Source organism: Rhinoraja longicauda, chromosome 18 (genome assembly GCF_053455715.1).
Source record: "Rhinoraja longicauda isolate Sanriku21f chromosome 18, sRhiLon1.1, whole genome shotgun sequence".
Classification (NCBI taxonomy): Eukaryota; Metazoa; Chordata; class Chondrichthyes; order Rajiformes; family Arhynchobatidae; genus Rhinoraja; species Rhinoraja longicauda.
The window spans coordinates 41,421,411-41,442,082 of NC_135970.1; the positions used below are offsets into that span (position 1 = coordinate 41,421,411).

At 42.7% G+C, this 20,672-nt stretch overlaps 1 protein-coding gene across 2 annotated transcripts in view; it reads right to left on the minus strand.

The window, feature by feature from the left end:
- dnajc24 (DnaJ (Hsp40) homolog, subfamily C, member 24) overlaps positions 1 to 20,672 on the minus strand; it is a 51,660-nt gene that overhangs the window by 10,275 nt on the left and 20,713 nt on the right. For both annotated transcript variants that reach the window (XM_078414881.1, XM_078414882.1), the window contains exon 3: positions 13,246 to 13,384. In XM_078414881.1, the coding sequence (XP_078271007.1) occupies positions 13,246 to 13,384 (139 nt within the window). The remainder of the gene's footprint in view (positions 1 to 13,245; positions 13,385 to 20,672) is intronic.

The following is a 20,672-nucleotide window of genomic DNA, read 5'->3' on the forward strand; positions in this document are numbered from 1 at the left end:
CAACTTTTATATTCAACATTGCAAAAAGATGGCGGTTGCTCCTTAGTTCTTGCTGTGTATTGCATTGTGCTCTGCACACACTGGCTATCTTATTTCATTACATTACCTGGTGTACTGTTCAACATTTTAATTGGCTATGAAACACATTCAGCCATATCTAATCTTGTAAAATACTGCTGTAACTAGCCTATACGATATAAGGGAAATTCAATTTGTATTGTTATAATCTATGCAACAGTCTACGTTGCACATTTCAAGAGACAATTTGAATTTGTGAAATGATTTGAGGGCGGTGAGCTTAGTTATTACTTTGCCCGACAGTACAGATTAACTAGTCTTCTTTCGTGTCCATCATTCAAATGTTACATCACTGTCATCGTCCGTCCTGAAAAGGGCGCAAGCTTCCAGCGACAATCAGTGGGAGCCATCACTTGTACAGTAGACGACGGTGGTAGCAGAGTTAGCTCAGGACACTTAGTTTCCAGCGTGGACGCTTCTGCAATGGGGCCGATTAATTACTAGGCTGAGTTGATATTGGCACAATATGGATACAGCATGGGATAGTTTTAATTACGTCATCACATTATATTTTTTCAGATCGTTCAATGTTGTTTCAATTTTCTTTTGCAAACGCAAATCAATTGTTGCAGCTTTGATGGGTAAAAACAGTGGGTGACCATTGAAGACAGGCATAGCTTTAAGCCGAGGGGGCGGAGGGGAAGTGGGGGGGGGGTAGTTTAAAGGGGATGTTTTCCTCACCCGCAAGATCCTGGGAAGTACTGATACGTGGTGTATAAGAGGATTTTACTCAGGCACATAAACCTGCAGGGAAAGAAGGGATTAGAATTTATCGTAATGTTCGGCACAGACATCCATGTCCGTTCCTGCACTGTACAGCTCTATGAGCAAAATCCAAGTGCTGGAGGAACTCAACAGGTCAGGCAGTATCTGTGGAGTAAAAAGGACAGATGACATTTCAGGTCAGGTCCTCTCTTCAGTGAGAGGGAATCCAACCCCAAACTCTAATTAATTAATTTTATAATAAATGACCTATGAGAGATATATCCACTTTTCGTCTTTAATTCTTCAAATTACAACTTCTGATCTGAACAGTGTAATTAAGGGACCTTTGTGGTGATGGGGAGAATAGAAAAGGAAAAGTCACCTTCACGTCTCTTCTATCAGACCAGACAAGCAAAACAAAAACTAGCCCTTGCCCGCATACACAACCACAAAGAGGGTACTTGACATTGGGATCACAAAGAGAAACTAAACAAATGATTATTCAGTTCCGTAACAATTTTAAAAAACAAATTTAATTTACAATCTGATTTATTTATAATGCAACTAGTTTTAACTTTTTGCATTTAATGAATTAATTTACTTGTGTGAATGACCTTGCAAGTGCATGAAGATTCATCGTCTCTTTGCATATATTATTGTATGATGGTGCAAATCTAACATGACTACATGCGTTTACTTCCTTAGAGTTAGTAGCGGGGCCCAAATCAAGATAGCAATGAACTGCCCTTTCTCATGAGACAGCTGATGAAAGCTGTTGTTAAGAGAGTGCTGGAATAGCCAAAAAGGACAAGCTTCTGTGACCTCCTGTCCTGCTGGGTTTGAACTGACAAAGAGAGGTGGAGCAATTGTGCAGTTCCATTGTCTCAACTGTCAGATCAGAGAAAACACTGCAAGGCTCATCATTAAGGTTTATGGGACTTCAGTTGAAGGGGATTAAGAGCAAAATCTATTGAGATCCTTTTAGACTGAATAATAACATTAAATAACTATTAGAGAACTGGCTCAATAATGCTTTACTATGGCCCTTGCTGGGCATTCACAATTCCAGAAGTGCACATTTTCACCCAGCTGTGCTATTTTATTTAAGCATGTTCTACCCAGCGCTACATATGAACATCATTCTCAAAGTTGACTATTTTGACCAATTTAAGAACTGTGTACAATAATGAAACTTTACTTCAAGATTACATTTGCAAGCACGTGCACAATTTAAAAACAACTTTCTTCACAGCATAAATTTCTCTAAAATTTGCTTCTATAAAAGGACTAGATGTGCAAACTCTGTCCAATGATGGAAATATTCTTCAATAAGCTAGTAAAAGATTATGGTAGGCATAAAGAAAGAAAATTCCAAGAAAGAAATGACTTATCTTGAAAGGCATACATTAGGTAACAACCTGGCCACACATCAGCCTTTGACATTTATAAATAGATGTTTCTCATATGATTGGAAGAGAACCTTGCGATACAGACACACATTTATCTATTGCTGTCAATGTGGTAGTTCTAATAGGCATCATATTCCCAATAACCATTAGTTTGACAGAGGAATGGGGCGAGGAAGTAGCAAAATGGTTTCAAATGATTAAGAATAGCATATATTCTCTCAAATTAGAATTCTTTGTTTAGGTAAAAGTGGTCATAAACAAAATGAAATGCCAATTATCTCTCCTTCATTGCCAGCAATCCTGTCAAACATTCAGTCTACAGCTTACTTTTGTTTCATGTTGTGGCAATCACAGGCTAAGTGCTTAGCATACTTCTAACAGATATGCATGTAGGGATATTTACCATCTGTTTGCACTTAATCTGTAAAGCTGCCTGCAAAGTGTAGATCACAATGTTTTGCAATAACATTGTAATTTTACCTGCGTGTTCATCTTTGAATTTCATACTAAATGAGCACAGCTGTGGGATAGATCTTCAACATGGACAGTGTTATTCCATCCTAGTTTACAACAAGAATAAACCAACATCAAGACTAGATTAATTGGAAACCAAGACATCATTGCCAAGTATACTGAAATTGGACAGCATTTTTAATTTCCAACTTATGACAGATGGTAGGCAAGGACTGAATGACAGCAGTCACTGGTTCAAATGCCAAAATGAACAAGAAAACGGACAGCATCCCAACTATCCTCTCTAGTACTTAGCAAACATCCATCAGAATAAAGAATCAGGAGAATTGTGCCGATGGAAGTGAAACTGGAGGGATCGCTCAGGCAGGAGGACCTTGGATAGTACAGGTTCCAAGGGAGAAAGCTGTAGAGGCAGCAAGGTTGTCAAATATTGTGACATGGCTGTTTTCAGAATTGGTGGTGGGTCCTCCTGCAGAGTCTGACTTGGGAGAAAATAAAGCTGGAAATGAAAGTCAAAAAATTAATAAACAAGGTTGAGAAATAAAAGGTAGAGGAAACATAAGCAGGGAAATAGGCAAAAGAACTTTGACTGGGTTGAATGGTATATGTTTCAATGAAGAGTCTACCAATTAAGGCTAATGAGCCAAAGCCATAGATTTACAAGTGAGAGAAAGATATGGAACATAGCAAAGAAGGCAAGTACATTATTGATTGTCAGTATTACAGTTGAACAAAGGGGACGATGGAGGCATGAGGGAGGAGCTGGCCAAAGTTGACTGGAAAGAGACCCTAGCAGGGATGACGGTGGAACAACAATGGCAGATATTTCTTGGAATAATACAGAAGGTGTAGGATCAGTTCATTCCAAAGAGGAAGAAAGATTCTAAGGGGAGTAAGAGGCGACCATGGTTGACAACGGGTCAAGGAGAGTATAAAAATAAAAAAGAAGTATAACATAGCAAAGATGAGCGGGAAGCCAGAGGATTGGGTAACTTTTAAAGAGCAACAGAAGATAACTAAAAAGGCAATACGGGGAAAAAAGATGAGGTACGAAGGTAAGCTAGCCAAGAATATAAAGGAGGATAGTAAAGGCTTCTTTAGGTATGTGAAGAGGAAAAAATTAGTTAAGACAAATGTGGGTCCCTTGAAGAGAGAAACAGGTGAATTTATTGTGGGGAACAAGGAAATGGCAGATGAGTTGAACAGGTACTTTGGATCTGTCTTCACTAAGGAAGACACAATCTCCCAGATGGACTAGTGGCCAGAGGTCCTAGGGTGACGGAGGAACTGAAGGAAATTCACATTAGGCAGGAAATGGTGTTGGGTAGACTGATGGGACTGAAGGCCGATAAATCCCCAGGGCCTGATGGTCTGCATCCCAGGGTACTTAAGGAAGTGGTTCCAGAAATCATGGACGCATTGGTGATCATTTTCCAATGTTCTATAGATTCAGGATCAGTTCCTGTGGATTGGACAGTAGCTAATGTTATCCCACTTTTTAAGTCAAGTCAAGTCAATTTTATTTGTATAGCACATTTAAAAACAACCCACGTTGACCAAAGTGCTGTACATCAGTTCAGGTACTAAGAAACGAACATACAATGGAACACAAACATAACAACACAATAGACAATGGACAATAGGTGCAGGAGTAGGCCATTCAGCCCTTCGAGCCAGCACCGCCATTCAATGCGGTCATGGCTGATCACTCTCAATCAGTACCCCGTTCCTGCCTTCTCCCCATACCCCCTCACTCCGCTATCCTTAAGAGCTCTATCCAGCTCTCTCTTGAAAGCATCCAACGAACTGGCCTCCACTGCCTTCTGAGGCAGAGAATTCCACACCTTCACCACTCTCTGACTGAAAAAGTTCTTCCTCATCTCCGTTCTAAATGGCCTACCCCTTATTCTTAAACTGTGGCCCCTTGTTCTGGACTCCCCCAACATTGGGAACATGTTTCCTGCCTCTAATGTGTCCAATCCCCTAATTATCTTATATGTTTCAATAAGATCCCCCCTCATTCTTCTAAATTCCAGTGTATACAAGCCTAATTGCTCCAGCCTTTCAACATACGACAGTCCCGCCATTCCGGGAATTAACCTAGTGAACCTACGCTGCACGCCCTCAATAGCAAGAATATCCTTCCTCAAATTTGGAGACCAAAACACAAACATAAACAGTTCACAGCACCCCCTCAGAGGGCCTCAAACGCTAGGGAGTAGAAATAGGTTTTGAGCCTGGACTTAAAGGAGTCGATGGAGGGGGCAGTTCTGATGGGGAGAGGGATGCTGCTCCACAGTCTAGGAGATGCAACCACAAAAGCGCGGTCACCCCTGAGCTTAAGCCTAGACTGCGGGATAGTCAGTAGTCCCAAGTCGGCCGACCTGAGGGACCTGGAGATAGAGTGGTGGGTTAGAAGATTTTTGATATGGGGGGGGGGGGGGGGCAAGCCCGTTTAGGGCTTTGTATGTGAATAGGAGGAGCTTGAAGTTGATTCTTTACTGTACTGGGAGCCAGTGGAGAGGCCAGAATCGGGGTGATGTGGTCCTTTTTACGGGTACCCATCAGGAGTCTCGCTGCGGCGTTTTGGACCAATTGCAGAAAGGAGGGAGAGAGAAAACGGAATTATAGACCAGTTAGCCTGACATCGGTGGTGGGGAACATGCTGGAGTCAATTATAAAAGATGAAATAGCAGCACATTTGGATAGCAGTAACAGGATCGGTCCGAGTCAACATGGATTTACTAAGGGGAAATCATGCCTGATTAATCGTCTGGAATTTTTTGAGGATGTAACTAGGAAAATGGACAAGGGAGGGCCAGTGGATGTAGTGTACCTGGACTTTCAGAAAGCCTTAGATAAGGTCCCACATAGGGGATTAGTGGGCAAAATTTGAGCACATGGTATTGGGGGTAGAGTACTGACATGGATAGAAAATTGGTTGGCAGACAGGAAACAAAGAGCAGGGATTAACGGGTCCCTTCCAGAATGGCGGGCAGTGACTAGTGGGGTACTGCAAGGCTCGGTGCTGGGACCGCAGCTATTTAAAATATACTCTAATGACTTGGATGAAGGGATTAAAAATAACATTAGCAAATTTGCAGATGACACAAAGCTGGGTGGCAGTGTGAACTGTGAGGAGGATGCTATGAGGATGCAGGGCGACTTGGACAGGTTGTGTGAGTGGGCAGATGCATGGCAGATGCAGTTTAATGTGGATAAATGTGAGGTTATCCACCTTGGTTGCAAGAACAGGAAGGCAGATTATTATCTGAATGGTGTCAAGTTAGGAAAAGGGGAAGTACAACGAGATCTGTTCATCAGTCACTGAAAGTAACCAAGGTTCTCAATTTGGGGCAGTTGTCGCATTTACTACGATTCACCTGAAGTATACTGTAAACAATTACTTTAAGGTAAATCAGAGAAAGCATTTAAGGAGATGCAAGGGTTCAGAACAAATATGTTGCCACAAAGAAAAAGGGTGTGGTTACTAATTAGGAGCCCCCTAAATAAGAAATTATTTCTAAGCAAGCCTACCGAAGGAACCTCACTGGCCATCAACAGAGGCAGGATAGTCAAAGTATCAGGAAGACATATGAAATACATTAGTAAATGAATACCATAAAAGCTGCAGATGCGAGGAATGTGAAATGAAAAACCATCTGACAAAGCGTCTCAGACCTGAAACATTAACTCTGTTTCTCAACTCACAAATGCTGCCCGACCTGCTGAGTTTCCAACATTTTCTGTTTTAAAATGTGACAATTTATAATTTTGCATAAAAAGTTCAAATTCAGAAACTCACTGCATGAACAATTTATGGTTTCATTCCGTGGCTCTCCGAATCTCAGAACACAGAGCTTGCGCTAGAATGTATAAAATAACAGCAGGAGAAGTAAATGTATAGTATTGTTACCACATTATAGGAAGGATGTACAGTGCTCTCCATAATGTTTGGGACAAAGACCCATCATTTATTTATTTGCCTCTGTACTCCACAATTTGAGATTTGTAATAGAAAAAAAAATCACATGTGTACATTGTCAGATTTTAATAAAGGCCATTTTTACACATTTTAGTTTCACCATGTAGAAATTACAGCAGTGTTTATACATAGACCCCCCATTTCAGGGCACCATGATGTTTGGGACACAGCATTGTCATGTAAATGAAAGTAGTCATGTTTAGTATTTTGTTGCATATCCTTTGCATGCAATGACTGCTTGAAGTCTGCGATTCATGGACATCACCAGTTGCTGGATGTCTTCTCTGGTGATGTTCTGCCAGGCCTGTATTGCAGCCATCTTTAGCTTGTGCTTGTTTTGGGGGCCAGTACTCTTCAGTTTTCTCTTCAGCATATAAAAGGCATGCTCAATTGGGTTCAGATCGGGTGATTGACCAATGATCAAGAATTGACAATTTTTTAGCTTTGAAAAACTCCTTTGTTGCTTGGGATCATTGTCTTGCTGTAGAATGAACCGCCGGCCAATGAGCTTTAAGACATTTGTTTGAACTTGAGCAGATAGGATGTGTCTATACACTTCAGAATTCATTATGCTACTACCATCAGCAGTTATATCATCAATGAAGATAAGTGAGCCAGTACCTTCAGCAGCCATACATGCCCAGGCCATAACACCGCCACCATCGTGTTTCACAGATGAGCTGGTATGCTTTGGATCTTCTCTCCTCCATACTTTACTCTTGCCATCACTGATATGTTAATCTTCGTCTCATCTGTCCACAGACCTTTTTCCAGAACTGTGGTTGCTCTTTCAAGTACTTCTTGGCAAACTGTAACCTGGCCATCCTATTTTTGCAGCTAACCAGTGGTTTGCATCGTGCAGTGTAACCTCTGTATTTCTGTTCATGAAGTCTTCTGCGGACAGTGGTCGTTGACAAATCTACATCTGACTCCTGAAGAGTATTTCTGATCTGTCAGACAGATGTTTGGGGATTTTTCTTTATTTTAGAGGGAATTCTTCTGTCATCAGCTGTGGAAGTCTTTCTTGGCTTGCCAGTCCCTTTGTGATTAGTAATCTCACCAGTGCTCTCTTTCTTCTTAATGATGTTCCAAACAGTTGATTGTTTGGCTGATGTCTCTAACAGTTTTATTCTTGTTTTTCAGTCTCATAATGGCTTCTTTGACTTTCATTGGCACAACTTTGGTGCTCATGTTGATAAACAGCAATAAAAGTTTCCAAAGGTGATGGCAAGGCTGGAGGAAAGACGAGGTGCTGAGAGTTCTCTTATACCTGCATTAAGGAGGCAATTAAACACACCTGAGCAATTACAAAGACCTGAGAAGCCATGTGTCGCAAACATTATGGTGCCCTGAAATGGGGGGACTATATATAAACACAGTTGTAATTTCTACATGGTGAAACCAAAATGTACAAAAATGGCCTTTAATAAAATCTGACAATGTGCACTTTAACCACATGTGATTTTTTCTATTACAAATCTCAAATTATGGAATACAGAGGCAAATAAATAAATGATGGGTCTTTGTTCCAAACATTCTGGAGGGCACTGTAATTACATTCAAGAGATTACAGAGGAGCTTTATGTTGATGTTAACAAGACCTGAAAATAATCAGCAAAGAAAAAAGATCCGAAAGAAAAGTCTAGGAGAAATTTATTTCAACTGACGTAATTAGGAATTTGGAAGTCACTCTTCAACAGGTTGTGCAAGCAGTAACCCTGTCATCATTAGAATGAACATTAGTGGAATGTCACCATAGTGGGAGAAATACTGGGAGCACTGTTGCCGATAAGAGTTAGATAGCAAGATAAAGCTGAAATAGGCACAACAGAATGAACATTCCCCTTCTTTGCAGTTAATTACACAAAAGCACACAGTTATATGATCAGGATTGTGTCTCTTTTAATGGGAAGGATGAGAATCTTGCAGAGCAGCTGATACTCACTCCCAGAAATTCAATGTGATTCCAAACATTTCCCTTGTAACCAGAATGAAGCCACTATTGAAACAGCAAAACTCTGAAGTTTTTCAAAAAAGCATCCAGTTGAAAATATGCTAATTATCTTTCAGAAAATTGTATCATTTAAACTACAGAACACTTAAACATCAAATAAATAAAAACTAACATCACCATTCATGCAGATAGATGAGACACTATTGACTAAATAATGATCAGAAGTATCTGCACGTCAGGTTTTTATTGTATAGCTTTATACTTTATATTTGATTGATGCCCAGTGAGAGGGTCGAAAGATTAGAATTTCAGGACTCGAGCACATAATTATCCAGCAATCTGCTTGACTGGCATTCCATCCATTCCCATAAACATTTACCAATACCCTTTGGAAGCAGCTTCCCTTGGTTGGCCAGTTACTCACCAAAACTATTCCAGACCTCTTCCAACCCCCCAAATTTCACCAAAATGGAAACGGGCTGCAAGCAAGCATGGACACCACTATCTGCAGACTCCGCTCCAAGTTATCCACCATTTAAATCTGTAAATATACCTGTTTCTTTATCGCCACATAGTTCAAATCCTGGAACTCATACAGGAACAGGCCATTCGGCCCACAATGTCTGTGCCAAATATATGGCAAACTGATCTCCTCTGCCTTCACGTGAATCATATCCTTCCATTCCTTGCATGTCTGAGTGCATATCTAATATCTTCTTAAATGCCTCTCATAGCTACCTCCACTACCACCCAATAGCGCATTCCCAGCACCCACCAGTTTAAAAAAAAACTTGCCCCTCATATTTCCTTTAAACATTGCCCCTCTTACCTTAAAGCTACGGCCTTTAGTCTTTGACATTTCCCCTTGTTCTGACTGTCTATCCTGTCTATGCCTCTCATAAAGTTTATGTACTTCTATCAGGTCTCCCCTCCCCTCAACCTCCGAGAATTGTAGGAGGATCTCAGTGGAAAGAATGCCCAGCCGAAAATGGTAATAGCTCATCACAGGGAAGACTGTGGAACAGCAATGGCAGGTATTCCTGGGAATAATGCAGAAGTTGCAGGATCAATTTATCCCAAAGAGGAGGAAAGATTCTAAGGGGAGTAAGAGGCACCCATGGCTGACAAGGGAAGTCAAGGACAACATAAAAATAAAAGGGAAGAAGTATAACATAGCAAAGAAGAGTGGGAAGCCAGAGGATTGGGACTCTTTTAAAGAGCAACAGAAGATAACTAAAAAGGCAATACGGGGAGAAAAGATGAGGTACGAGGGTAAACTAGCCAATATTATAAAGGAGGATAGTAAAAGCTTTTTTAGGTATGTGAAGAGGAAAAAAATAGTCAAGGCAAATGTGGGTCCCTTGAAGACAGAAGCAGGGGAATTTATTATGGGGAACAAGGAAATGGCAGAAGAGTTGAACCAGTACTTTGGATCTGTCTTCACTGAGGAGGATACAAACAATCTCCCAGATGTTCTAGTGGCCAGAGATCCTAGGGTGACAGAGGAACTGGAGGAAATCTACATTAGGCAGGAAAAAGCTTTGGGTAGACTAATGGGACTCAAGGCTGATAAATCCCCAGGGCCTGATGGTCTGCATCCCAGGGTGCTTAAGGAGGTGGCTCTAGAAATTGTGGACGCATTAGTAATGATTTTCCAATGTTCTATAGATTCCGGGTCAGTTCATGTGGATTGGAGGGTAGCTAATGTTATCCCACTTTTCAAGAAAGGAGGGAGAGAGAAAACGGGAAATTATAGACCAGTTAGTCTGACATCAGTGGTGGGGAAGATGCTGGAGTCAATTATAAAAGACGAAATTGCTGAGCATTTGGATCGCAGTAACAGGATCGTTCCGAGTCAGCATGGATTTACGAAGGGGAAATCGTGCTTGACTAATCTACTGGAATTTTTTGAGGATGTAACTAGAAAAATTGACAGGGGAGAGCCGGTGGATGTGGTGTACCTCGACTTTCAGTAAGCCTTCGACAAGGTCCCACATAGGAGATTGGTGGGCAAAATTAGAGCACATGGTATTGGAGGTAGGGTACTGACATGGATAGAAAGTTGGTTGACAGACAGAAAGCAAAGAGTGGGGATAAATGGGTCCCTTTCAGAATGGCAGGCAGTGACTAGTGGGGTACCGCAAGGCTCGATGTTGGGACCGCAGCTATTTACAATATACATCAATGACTTGGATGAAGGGATTAAAAGTACCATTAGCAAATTTGCCGATGATACAAAGCTAGGTGGCAGTGTGAACTGTGAGGAAGATGCTATGAGGTTGCAGGGTGACTTGGACAGGTTGTGTGAGTGGGCGGATGCATGGCAGATGCAGTTTAATGTGGATAAGTGTGAGGTTATCCACTTTGGTGGTAAGAATAGGAAGACAGATTATTATTTGAATGGTGTCAAGTTAGGAAAAGGGGACGTACAACGTGATCTGGGTGTCTTAGTGCATCAGTCACTGAAAGGAAGCATGCAGGTACAGCAGACAGTGAAGAAAGCCAATGGAATGTTGGCATTCATAACAAGAGGAGTTGAGTATAGGAGCAAAGAGGTCCTTCTGCTGTTGTACAGGGCCCTAGTGAGACCGCACCTGGAGTACTGTGTGCAGTTTTGGTCTCCAAATTTGAGGAAGGATATTCTTGCTATTGAGGGCGTGCAGCGTAGGTTTACTAGGTTAATTCCCGGAATGGCGGGACTGTCATATGTTGAAAGACTGGAGCGACTAGGTTTGTATACACTGGAATTTAGAAGGATGAGAGGGGATCTTATCGAAACGTATAAGATTATTAAGGGGTTGGACATGTTAGAGGCAGGAAACATGTTCCCAATGTTGGGGGAGTCCAGAACCAGGGGCCACAGTTTAAGAATAAGGGGTAGGCCATTTAGAACAGAGATGAGGAAAAACTTTTTTAGTCAGAGAGTTGTGAATCTGTGGAATTCTCTGCCTCAGAGGGCAGTGGAGGCCAATTCTCTGAATACATTCAAGAGAGAGCTAGATAGAGCTCTTAAGGGTAGCAGAGTCAGTGGGTATGGGGAGAAAGCAGGAACGGGGTACTGATTGAGAATGATCAGCCATGATCACATTGAATGGCGGTGCTGGCTCGAAGGGCCGAATGGCCTACTCCTGCACCTATTGTCTATTGTCTATTATCACCCGATTCTCAAGGATTATCAGAGATGGACAATAAGTGCAAGCTTTGTCAGCTATAGCCATATCCCATATAAAAAAACTAATTTGGTTTAAAGTTCTCAAAGTTGCTGAATTATAAACAACACCGCTGTATTTAGTGCAATTGAATTAATTACGGAAAATGTGATGCAAGAATGATGCAGGCAACATAATCTTAAACAAAAATGAAAAAAGATTAATGATTACCCTAGGACTTGTAATCATCTTAAAAATAGATTTCTTCATAAATTAATAAATGGCTCCAATCAAACAAACTCATAACTAAATGAGAGACAAGATACCGTAGATGCTAGAATCTTGAGCAAAGAACAAAGTGCTGGAGGAACACAGCGGGCCAGGTGTATCTATCTGAAGGATCCCAATCCAAAATGTCTCCGTCCATTTCCCTCCAGATGCTGCCTGACCCGTTGAGTTCCTCCAGCGGTTTGTTTTTTATTCATAACTGTAATGTTTGTAATTCTAGTTACAAGATTGATGACAATATTCTGAAAATCATTATAACTATATCATCAGGTGCAAGACAGTAGAATTGGGATTGGGGTGAGCGGATCTGGTGGGAGGATAAAGAAAAGGAGAAGTGATAATTATGCCAACAGGAGCTTAAAAGTCATTTTATAGGTAAATAAATGATACTGGGCTACCCTGGAAAAGAGGAGCCAATAACTGAATGCAGATGCAGTGTGTCTTTACCAGGCATATTGAAAAGTGATGATGCTTTGCATCAATTTTGGACTAGAGTGTGTTGCAAAAACGGCTGAGTGTTTTCCCCACAGGCAATACATGAATATTGACTTCTGTCCTCCCTTCCCCCATTAACTGTGCTGAGTAGATATACGTTTATTGAAAGCTATAATGGAAGTCTGAGGGTCCCCTGTCCTAGGGCCAGAAGAGAAGATGAGCTATCACTTCATGTAATGGCAGCCCCTCTGTGACAGACATGACCTACATTTTTTCTCCTCTTACTCACAACTGTCTGCCTATGCTTCAAGAAGATGTTTAAGCAGCAAGCTCGGCATGCTTGGTTAACATTATAGTGGATTTGAGTTTAACTCCCCTCCTTGCCGATGACTATTATATAAACTGAATAATAATAATATCCTTTAATCTAAGATTCTCAATACAATAATATTCACAACCATTATCCATAGATTATATGCAAATAATTCATTTGTAAAATTGCACAAGAATGCAACAAAGATTTACACAATTATAAATTATGTTGTGTCCTTAATTCAGAGTTGGTGAACACACAATGACACACACATAAAGATAAATGCAAATAGCAGGTGAGTAGAAATATTCAACAAGAAGGTTGCTCTCATCATAATTGTACATAAATTATTTATTATTTGTATCTGTTCTTGAAGAGCCTCTTCTAATTTAAGTGATACTGAATTGATGACTTAGAAAGCTGCAGCCTTCACAAAGCTTCTCGGCAGAACCTACCACGACGCTGCAGGTCATACTCTCTCTTTGTCTCTTCATTCCCTAGTATTTTCCACGCCTGATCAACTTCGATGAACCTCTGTGCGCGCTCCTCAAGTTCTCCCGCTGGCACATCTGCACTCTGTTTATCTGGATGATACTGCCAATCAGAAGGGAAGAGGTTGGAGGAGAGAGAAAAAGTTGATAGTGAAAAAAAATCAATAGTGCTAACTCTGATTTTATTCTGTTGAATGCAGCGTGAAGCAAGGTAAGTTGAGAACACAAGTCAAGAGCGTTAGGCTTGAGGGGCTGCACCTAAGTTAATTAAAATCACAGAAGTCACAGCCACCGATGTCACAACCTGCTCAGACAGCTTTTTCTGGACAATTTGCAGTTGGCGCTGTTGGCATTATGGACAATTTACCAATAGAAGCTGTGAACATGAGAAATGAAAAATAAAGAAGTGCAGTGAATGTGTGAATGAGGAAAAAACACGTGGTTAATCAAAATATCTAAAAAACATTATTTTAGACAGTTAGAAAATGTAAGTAAAAGCTACTTAACTAGAAATAGCAACTAAGAGCATTCAGATAGCATTTATATCCAATGCAGAAATTTTAAGTAACAGATTATTCAGCAAAACAATTAGAAATATAATACCTAATTGTAAATACATTTTAGTTCTCTTGCATTAGGGTAAAAATCTAACACTGAGAGAGGCTTTAACTGTCAGTTTATAATTGATTTTGCAGCAATAAATAATAAGTCAAGCCTGTTTTATCTTTCACCCTATTAATGTCACATCTTATAGCTTCTGATGAGGCCTGACATTAGCACAGCTAAACCATATTAAGGATCTGTCCTACCAGTGCAATGATAAAGCCCTGCTCATACTGTATTACATTTGAGAGAACACCACTAATTAAAGCAGAGTGTGGTCTCCTTATCTACATCCCACTAAATTAATTACCAGTCATAGTTTATACGCTTTAAAATGTAGTTTTAGGGCGTGTGAATGCTGCTTGACTTTCTCTTGTAATAATAAAAATGGTCTGCCACAAGCAGGTTGCTGACATCTCATTTGGCATTTAACTTGTATTTCTTTGTCCTTTTTTTGCGAAACTACCTGTGCAGCATTTAATTAAAAGAAGAGCACAACTGCTAGCCATTTAAGCTTCTGTAATCCACTAAATTCTTCTTTTGTGATCAAGGTAAGGAATCAATTTACTTAAAGGCATTGAGCACTATATGTGAGAGTAACTACATAAACTTCATGTAAGCAGAATTATATTGATTCCTAAGAAGTACAGACTGAGTTTCACCAGAAGTGCCAAGATTTTTAAAACCGAATTACCTTTGAACTCAACAAACCTCTTTGGTTCTTGCTAAATGATTCCATTCTCTTTCCTGTTCAATTTTACCTCTCAGCTGTCAGGGGTGGTAACTGTTTCTTCACAGCATTCACAATACAATCATGAAATGCTTTTAATCACATTTTGCCCAATTTTAAGAAACCTCAGATGAGTATTGGGCGTTTCAGCTGCCAGTCATAATTAGCGCTTAATTTGGATTTCACAAGTTACATTAAAAGGAAAACTAAATATTCTACAATGGTATCAGTTAAGCCTGCAAGGATTGGATTTGCTCTGTGAACCATGCAGTTTTCATTAATGTCACAGCACACTCACACATTGACTTTGTGGTCAATGACAAAATCACATCTTGTACAGGAAATCAGTAACATCCAAACACTCCAGAGTCCTATTCCTCTTGATAACACTCGTGTAGAGCCTTGCTCTGTGGGTAGAACGTACTGCCAACTTGCCTCAATATCAGGAGTATAAGAAAATAACTGCAGATGCTGGTATAAATCGATTTATTCACAAAATGCTGGAGTAACTCAGCAGGTCAGGCAGCATCTCGGGAGAGAAGGAATGGGTGACGTTTCGGGTCGAGACCCTTCTTCAGACTGATGTCAGGGGGGCGGGACAAAGGAAGGATATAGGTGGAGACAGGAAGATAGAGGGAGATCTGGGAAGGAGGAGGGGAAGGGAGGGACAGAGGAGCTATCTGAAGTTGGAGAAGTTGACGTTCATACCACCGGGCTGCAAACTGCCCAGGCGAAATATGAGGTGCTGCTTCTCCAATTTCCGGCGGGCCTCACTATGGCACTGGAGGAGGCCCATTCCGGCGGGCCTCACTATGGCACTGGGGAATGCCAGGAATTGGCCAGTTAACTCCAGTTACCCTTTAGAACTTTATTATGTGTGCTACGCATAATAGAGATATTCATGATCTTGTTGCATTGCCATTTTGTTGGCACGCACTGGCCAAAGTAATGATTTTAATACTGAAAACCAACTAAATTTCAAGAGAAGAAGATAACATCATCAAGTTAATCTTTCAGAGTTATACAGCATAGAAACAGATCCTTCTACCCACCATGTCTAAGTCAATCATCAAGTACCTATCTATAATCCTATTTACCAAAAACTAGCCTATTGCCTACTGTGCCTTGGCAATTCCAATACTCATGCAGATACTTCTTAAATTTCATCCCTGCCTCTATCATCCACCTTCCTGTACTGTTTTCCAGATTCCAACCATCATCTGGGTGAAATAGTTCTTCTTCAAATCCCTTATAAACCGTTTACTCAGCTTACACGAATGGTTTATGGTCTTAGACACCATTGCCATGGGGAATGGTTTCTTACTATCTACTCTGTCTATACCTCCCATCATTTTAAATGTTTATCAGATCACCTCTCAGCATCCTCTGCTCCAAAACAAACTCTGCCTATTCAGCCTCTCCTCACAACTGAAACATTCCATCTCTGGCAATATCCTTCTACACTCCCTCTACTACAATCACATCTTTCCTATTGTATGGTATTCACAATGGAACACCATATTCCAGCTCTGGCCAAAGCAATGTTTATAAATTTGTACTAAGACCTCCCTGTTCTTATTTTCTAAGCCCTGGCTAATGCAGAAAGCATCCTGTATACATTCTTTACCGCCCTATCTACCCCAATGACCAGCAGGTGGGAGGAGCTTCAGAATGCGGCAGAATGGACAGCATGGAAATGGAAGCAAACAAACATATGAAAGGCAATTCCAAAGGGTGTTCGACACATTGCAAAATGTTCAGAATTAGTTATGTTTACCAAGCAGGTTTGGTAGTTTAACTTGGGGAGTGGAGGGGGGAGGGGTCAATCCCAAAGGCTTTATCCATCATTTGGCACTGCCAATACTTCAGGAAAGTGAGTTTCATGGGCATTGGTTTATTATTGTTTAGTTTAGTTTAGTGATACAGCGTGAAAATAGGCTGTTCGGCCCACTGAGTCCACGCTGACCAACGATCACCTGTACACTAGTTCTATCCTATACGTTAGGGACAATTTACAGAAGCCAATTAACCTACAAATCTGCATGTCTTTGGAAATGGGAGGAAACCCAAGCACCCAGAGAAAATCCCCGCAGTTACAGGGAGAATGTACAAACTCCGTACAGACAGCACCCGTAGCCAGGATCGAACACAGGTCTCTGGCGCTGTAAGGCAGCAACTCTACTGCTGCACCAATGAGCCGCCCACATGTCCCATGTACCAACATGCAGTGAAAAACTGTGCGAAAAAGTGCTGTGCGTATGACGTCACCAGAGCACGCACAGCCTCTCTCTTCACTCGCATAAACAAGATGGACGCCGTTAGCGGAGCCGCCCGCCCGCAATCAGGGGCTCTCCTCTCCTCATTCCCCTCGCTTCTCTCCTCTCTCCCCTCGTTTCTCTTTCCCCTCTCCTCTCTCCCCTCTCCCTCACAATCGCTGTGAGTAATCCCAGCTTGGCTAGGCCACAGCCGCCGCCGCGCTGCCCGTCTCGAGTAGTCCGGCGCTCCCTCCTCCTCCCTGCACGCTCGGTAAGTGGCTTTCGCCGCCAACGGCTCCACGGAGGGGAGGGGGCATGGGGGGCGAGTGGGTGGAGGCGAGGATGGGGGAAGGAGGGGGGTGAGGGTGGGGGGAGGAGAGAGTGGGGGAGGCGGGGGTGGGGGAGGAGAGAGGGGGACTGATGGGAAAAGGGAGCGTGAGTGGGGGGGAAGGGAGGGTGGGAGGAGAGAGTGGGGGTGGGAGGGAGAGTGGGACGGGGAGGGGGACAGCGGGGGTGGGGGGAAGAGAGAGTGGGGGAAAGGGGGGTGGTGGGGAAAGGGGGTGTGGGGGAGAGTAATAGTGGGGCTGGGGGAGGAGAGAATGGGGTGGTGGGGGGAAGAGAGAGTGGGGGATGGTGGGGAAAGGGGGGTGGGGGAGAATGAGAGTGGCGGTGGGGGAGGAGAATGGGGGGTGGGAGGAGGAGAGTGGGGAAAAGGGGGGTCGTGGGGAAAGGGGAGGTGGGGGAGAATGAGAGTGGGGGTGGGGGAGGAGAGAGTGGGCTCCTCAGTCACACCCTTTCCCCTTCCCTGTCCCCCCTCTACGAGGAATGGGCCCAAGGGGACGAATATGGGGCAGCACCTTGCAGCCGCTCACCTGCTGCTGGCCGCCGCGATGGCCGCCTGGGGCTGGGGTGAGTGGCTCCCTCTCCTCTTTCCTCGCCCCCTCGCCCACCCCCGGCGTTGACTCCCCGGCTGTCACAACCTCGGATATATCCTGGGATCTTGCTGTGCATGTTTGGAGTGGGGGAGGGGAGGGTGCTAGACCAATTTTCGATAAGATCCCATCTCATCCTTGTATACAAGCCTAGTCGCTCCAGTCTTTCAACATATGACAGTCCCGCCATTCCGGGAATTAACCTAGTAAACCTACGCTGCACGCCCTCAACAGCAAGAATATCCTTCCTCAAATTTGGAGACCAAAACTGCAACTGCACACAGGTGCGGTCTCACTCGGACCCGCAAATAGTTCCTGAGCTGCATGAATTGGTACTGAAGCATATGATTCATGGACCGTACTGCAACAAACATCTCTCCATGTTGGAAGAATGGAAGTTGCAGTAAGAGATTCACAAAGCCATTTATCGGGAGAAAATCTCCTGATATGGGAGGATTTCAGGGACACAACGGCTGTCACAACGGGAACCCAACGGGTCCACGGGTCGTCTAGTATCTATATCTATATATACTAAAACTCGGTTTGTTTGTGTGTTTGTGTGTACCATGCCCTCTACCCAGCCAAAACGGTACACGATAGCGCCACAAATTTAGGCCCACCCTACTCACCATTCCCATCTGGTGTGAATAAACACACTTTTGTTACTTTACCTTATAAACTTTATCTTATAAACTTTAATAAACGCGTCCCCCCAGTCCCCCGGAGGACCAGGGGGAGGACTGGCTCCCGTCCCGGCATGCCCCGCGCCTGACTTTCCTCCCATACTGCAGCCTGCCGCAGAGGCTGTGACAGAGGGTCCAACAAGATGGCCGTCGCCGCCGCTCGCAGCAAGAGAAATGGAGCCGAGGTCATACTTCTTTGGCACTACTCTTAATTATCAAACTAGATTACATAGAACATAGAACAGTGTAGCACAGGAACAAGCTCAATGGCCCAAAATGGCTGTACCGATCATGATGCTAATCCCTATTTACCCAAACGATCAATATCCTTCCATTCCATACATGACGATGTGCCTGCCTAAATGCCTCTTAAATATCACTATCATGAATGTTTCCACGCCACCCTGGAGGCACATTCCAGGCATCGATCACTATATTAAAAAAAACATTCCCTATCGCACCTTAAGCTAGGTATTCTAGAATTTAACATTTCTATCCTGGAAAAAAGACAATTTACGTATATTAGGATTATTGACCTATGCCATTATATGCTAAGATATGTGTTGCAGCAAATATTCATGGCACTCTTGCTCATAGGTACGCAAGAAACCACTCAAGTGTTACATTTTACAATTATTGTTTGATTTCTCTCTTTTAAAACCTACATCCATGCAAGCTGTATCACAGCAAGCAGCAGTGTATTTGAGAAAGGATCACAATTGTGGTATATTCAATCCCGTAGTTTATACTTATATCAGAGAAATTTGTATTTTGAACTCAGTATTTTGAGATCCATTTAAATTCATAGCACATGGTTTTGAATATTCTTTTTAATGGCACTGGTAACTATAAGCACACACACACCTGCAATATTGTACAATTTAAATGTGTATATTGCCTGTTCAGTGCCAAGGGTCCTTTAGGCTTTTCTTACTTGTTTTCCATGATATGGAATCATAGAATTCATTTATTGTCAGTTTTAAGTTCTCGCTCCGATAAGAGAATGCCATTCTCCACCTTTCTCCAGAAATTGTTTGATAAATGTAAAAACAGCTAAGTGACAACACTTTTGAAAATGCATCCCTTGGTATACGGTAGACAAGTCTAATTGTTATCACTATACAAATACAGGTTAACGTGCACTAATGTTCTGAAAAGAATGAAGGGATCTGCAAGCTGCAGGAAGATATAGATGAGATGGTCAGATGGGCGGAGCAGTGGCAGATGGAATTTAATCCTGAAAAGTGCGAGGTGATGCACTTTGGCAGAAATAACTTGGAGAGGGAGTACACCATGAATATAGATGAGATGGTCAGATGGGCTGTCTGTCCGTGGGTGTGGGGAAGAGAGTGGAAGTTTTGTTGCCTCCATCACAGTGAGGGGGTGTTTGGAGTCACTGTGTTGGACGTTTGTGTTGGGGTTATGTGTCTTGTGTTCTTTTTTGTGTGACTGCTATGTAGTTTCGTTCGGTACCTTGGTACCGAATGACAAATAAAGCTCTGTTGAACTGTTGAACTGTTGTTGAATGGAAGGACCCTAGGGAAGACAGGGGTACAGAGGGACCTTGGAGTACAGGTACACAAGTCCTTGAAGGCAGCAGGACAGGTGGATAGGGTGGTTAAAAAGGCATATGGGTTACTGGCCTTCATTAGCCGGGGCATCGAATATAAAAGTAGGGGGGTAATGATGGAATTGTACAGAACACTGGTGAGGCCACAGCTGGAGTATTGTGTACTGTTCTGGTCACCACATTATAGAAAGGATGTGATAGCTTTGGAGAGGGTGCAGAGGAGATTCACCAGGATGCTGCCAGGGATGAAGGGCCTCGGCTATGAGGAGAGACTGGGCAGACTGGGGTTGTTTTCCCTGGAGCAGAGAAGGCTGAGAGGGGACATGATCGAGGTGTACAAGATCATTAGGGGCATGGATAAGGTAGATGGCGGGGAACTTCTTCCACTAGTGGAAGGTTCAACAACGAGGGGACATAGATACAGGGTGAGGGGTGGGAGGTTTCGGGGGGATGTGAGAAATAACTTTTTCACCCAGAGGGTGGTTGGAGTCTGGAACTCACTGCCTGGGGTGGTGGTGGAGGCGGGAACACTCACAACGTTTAAGAGGCATTTGGATGGGCACTTGAAATGCTACAACATTCAGGGCTACGGTCCAAATGCGGGAAAATGGGATTAAA